This window comes from Polistes canadensis, unplaced genomic scaffold (assembly GCF_001313835.1).
Source record: "Polistes canadensis isolate GaletaPanama2010 unplaced genomic scaffold, ASM131383v1 scaffold_167, whole genome shotgun sequence".
In the NCBI taxonomy this organism is placed as follows: Eukaryota; Metazoa; Arthropoda; class Insecta; order Hymenoptera; family Vespidae; genus Polistes; species Polistes canadensis.
This window is the reverse complement of record NW_014569714.1, coordinates 70,410-74,948: the sequence shown is the minus strand read 5'-3', so window position 1 is coordinate 74,948 and position 4,539 is coordinate 70,410. Positions and strand designations below refer to the sequence as shown.

The following is a 4,539-nucleotide window of genomic DNA, read 5'->3' as shown; positions in this document are numbered from 1 at the left end:
TATATATATATATATATATTTATCGTAAAATACAGCAGGAATTAATTCATCAAGCAAATTAATAGAATGAAAATAACTTTATTCGTCGAAATTTTTTTAACTTATTTCCAAAGTACAGTGTTATAATTAGATTAAGTATAATTTCATCTCAATATTCAAATTAATACAATTACAAAGTTATGGGTCTTTTATAACTTGATACACATAACCTGTTGATTTATGTATAACATAATTAGTACATATACAACAGGATTTCATTGCAATATTTAACTATAATAATCAGTTAAAGTTCAATAATCTTCAATTAACACTTAACGGACGGGCTATGTAAATTTAAGTTTTTGTTTGAATTTTTACGCTTCTTACGCTGCATTAGTTTTTCATTTTATGTACATTGTAAGTTATTGTGTTATCTTCCTATTGATTAGGAAATCAAATATTTCTATTATTCGAAATAATGTTGATTTGATAAAATTACAACGCTTTAAAACCATTTTATTTTTATTCTCCTAAATATTCCCGAAATCTCTGGGAAAGTAAGGATAGATTCGAGCCGTCCGTTAAGTGTTAATAAACATTAACAAATTGTATCAACTCCAACAAAATATTTTCTCTAAAATCCTTTCCTTTGTTCTAATTGTAGCATCACAGCAAACCAGTCCGAGGAAAAGTTTAATACCACAACCAACCCAACGACGACGATCGGTATCGTTGAGTAAAACAAGTGATGAAAGAGTTTCACCAAAAATTGGGCGTCGAGGGGACCAAAAAAATTGGTTGAGTGTTCATGGAAGTTTCGACAACGTTAGTGATTCTCGAAGAGGTAATCTTGTTAACGATGTGTCCAGATTGAGACGAGATCGATCAGGAAAAATACCAAGCAAACTTTCACCAATCCGAGGTACCCCAACAAAAGTGGATAAGTCAAACACCCGACCAATAACGAGAGATCCGAAAAATGTGAAAAATCTTCAACGAAATACAATGACTGGGACACCCGGTGCACGTTTTATTTCTCCACCAAAAAATACTCAGAAAAGGGAAAGGTTCATAACAAACGATGACAATACGGTACCTTCGAAAACATCCAAAATACCATTGAAAAACAATGGATCCAGTAAAGTTTCATCCAGTATCAGCATGCCTGAAATGTCGAAGAACAAGAAAACCGATGACAGTGAACAAATGATCGAAGTTGAAGAAATGAATAATGGAACTAACCAGGAACGATCAAGCAACGATAACATCAATAATAACGATCAGATCGGTTTAACGGATCTTTTGAAAAGAACTTCTGGTGTAACTGGTACGTCAAGTGTTGTTAATACTACAACAACGACAGCAGTGCAACCTCTTCGTATCGATAATTCAAGAATTCCAATAGATTCAACGAAAATTGAAGGACAATTAATTGACGTGACGAGAAAATCCGAGTCGTCGGTGTTGAAAAATGATACAAACGGTAGATCAAAATTACAGGGTGGCCAAAATGAAGAGAAACATCATAGAAAAAAGAATACGACAGGTTATGAAACACCAACGAAAACAAACAACGAACGTTATTCGGCAACGAGCAAAGAAGGAACCAGTGATTCTTCGGCCAGCTCGAACAATGCAATTAAATCACGTTTGAACAGTGGACGGATAAATAAAGGTTATAATCGTACGACTAGTCGCGAACGTCTCGATGGAAAGGAAATTGATTCTGCCAGTTCTAAAGGTTCCAATTCGAAAAATCAAAAGAATATGAAGAACAATAACAAACGAGCAATTGTTGACGAATTTTCACCAGTTTCAAATACTTCTTTGTTAGAAGACAATACCAAACAAATGGAACTCGAACAAGTCAAATTAGAAAGGATTATTAACGATGGAAAATCCAATACGAATAACGACGTGATTTTAACTACTACGGGCAAGATTGGTGGAAATACGAGTGGTCTAATTAACAATAACAAAAACAACAACGATGGTAATTCATCTTCGAGATTAAACAAATTAGCTGGTAGTAAAATGCTAACTGAAGCTACCGTTGAAAATGAAACAAAAGAAAAGGTTAACGATCAAAGAGAACATAATTTGGGTTTGACAAACGACACGGAAAGAATAACTGGAACAATGTCGTCGATGAAAACGGGTAATAACGAGACAACGAATTCGACAATATCGCGAACTAATGGAATTTCTGTGAAATCCGTTGGTGACCCTGCTACTATCGGGAATGTTCCTATTAAAGGGTCTCAACGTCGAAATAATGAGAATCATGATGAAAATACACTACAAAGATCATTGACTCGGCTTTCAACTGGTTCGAATGATAGCGAACGATCCACTGATACTGGAGTTAGTGTTGATACTGTTAAAGGAGTTTCCTCACCGAGAGTGAAAAGGGGGATGCATATCGTCAAACGACCGGATGAAATCGAAACTCTGAGTGGAAATGTCATGAGACCAGAACAAAATGGTGACCCCACGTAAGTCTTTTTTCTTTTTAAACTATTACGTTAGATTATAATTAACGATAAGGAATATTACGTACAAATTGAACACTTTTCTTTGGTATTACGTTGTCGCGTGACGTAACAGTTTACGTGAATACTTGCGTAAGTTTTAAGTTACGCTCTGTGATTGTTGAATCGTGATTCTTTTTATCCTATCTATTAGTTAAGTAAACGTATATTTTATAAAATGCAATAATTTTGATTAGGTTAATCAAACATACGATTTGGGATTAATAAAAATGTCATTTCGTAGACACTGAATTATCTTTTATCATATTAATTAAAAGATCGGAAAGAATAATATTGAATTATTTAAACAAATTTCGCGTTGTTTTGCATCATCGATCGAACACCAAATAAAACTAAAAATCATTATTAAAAAACAAAAAGCAAATAAATTCTTGTTCAAATATCTCATTATGACTATTTGATTAGGTTAATCGAACATACAATTTGGGATAAATAAAAATGTCATTTCGTAGAAACTGAATTAACTTTTATCATATTAATTAAAAAATCGGAAAGAATAATATTGGATTATTTAAACAAATTTCGCGTTGTTTTGCATCATCGATCGAACATCAAATAAAACTCAAAATCACTGTATTAAAAAACAAAAACAAATAAATTCTTGTACAAATATCTCATTTAAATATATATAATCATATCGACTAGTTAAGTAAACGTGTATATTTTATAGAATGCAGTAATTTTTACTATTTGATTAGATTAATAGAACATACGATTTGGGATAAATAAAAATATCATTTCATAGGCACTGAATTATCTTTTATCATTATAATTAAAAGATCGGAAAAAATAATATTAAAAGAAACAAAAAACAAATAAGTTCTTGTTTAAATATCTCATTTCAATATATATAATAATATAATTATCTCATTCAATATATAATTCATTAATCTCATTTCAATATATAATATATATACAATATATTTCGATATATACAATATATATATATAAAAAATAAAAAAAAAGAGAATAATCATATGAAATAAAATAAATATCGTATCAAAGAACCGTGATAAAAGTTTTAGCGAAAAGAAAACGAGCTAACTTGCAAGGAAAACGTACTAGCGGTTTTGGTTTACGGTATCCTAGTCATTAAAGGGGTCTAGTGGGGTAAAGGAATAGAAAGTTACGATGTTAGTAGAGGATGAATCCAACAACCTACGCATGCTGGTGTTAGATTGTTAGAAGTTCTAGGGTTCTTTAACCTCTGAATAGTTGTAAACCTCCGCCTTCGGAAGATCGATCGAAACATACGAAGTAGACTCCGTATCGATCCACAACGAGATTTACATGACACCGCATGAACAAGTTTCTCGTATGAACGAAACGGGAGATATCTTACAGATAGATCTAACAGCATCTAACGAACTTATCACGAATATATTTACATTTTACGTTAACGTTAATTAGTTTGCGAATTATATTTCTTTTTTTTTTCCCTCTCTTTCTGTATTCCTTTTCTTTTTTTTTTTTGCTTTACATTACCAACGAAGAAATGTGGGGTGCAAGAGGAAGGCAACGTGTGTCGAGTGGTTTTTGTTTTTATTAAACAATTTTTTTTCTCCCTTCGATCGGAAGAATTTTCAATTAAATTTCTATCGGAGTGATTAATCATTTTAACTTTGGGGGGGAGAGACTGGGGGATGGGGGAAGAATAAAAACAATCATGATAAAGTTATCAACGATCTTATTGCGTACACGCAACTAATTTTTGTAGTTTTATTTCTTTTGAAACAATTTCTTTTTCTTATACGTGGAAAAACAAATTGTCGTTTCGTAGAAAAGAAAATTATGTTCTCTGTTACGAGTATAGGTATAACTGATGTATGACACATGAGAAAAGTAAAAATGGTACGCGTATTTCGGATAAACGTATAATAAATGTGTTGTTCTATTTTAAAAAGGAAAATCAATTTTGCGATTCGATTTTTTTTTCAAGGTTTTATAAAATTAAAAATTAATCGTTAAATAAAAAAATAAATTATAACTTATAAATTAAATTATATAA

The 4,539-nt window shown here is 31.4% G+C and overlaps 1 protein-coding gene across 1 annotated transcript in view; it reads left to right on the top strand.

The window, feature by feature from the left end:
• LOC106789182 (myosin-G heavy chain-like) overlaps window positions 1–2,478 on the top strand; it is a 15,051-nt gene extending 12,573 nt beyond the window's left edge. The window contains exon 4 of the mRNA XM_014753173.1: window positions 644–2,478. Within this exon, the coding sequence (XP_014608659.1) occupies window positions 644–2,478 (1,835 nt within the window). The remainder of the gene's footprint in view (window positions 1–643) is intronic.
• Window positions 2,479–4,539: the final 2,061 nt, after the last annotated feature.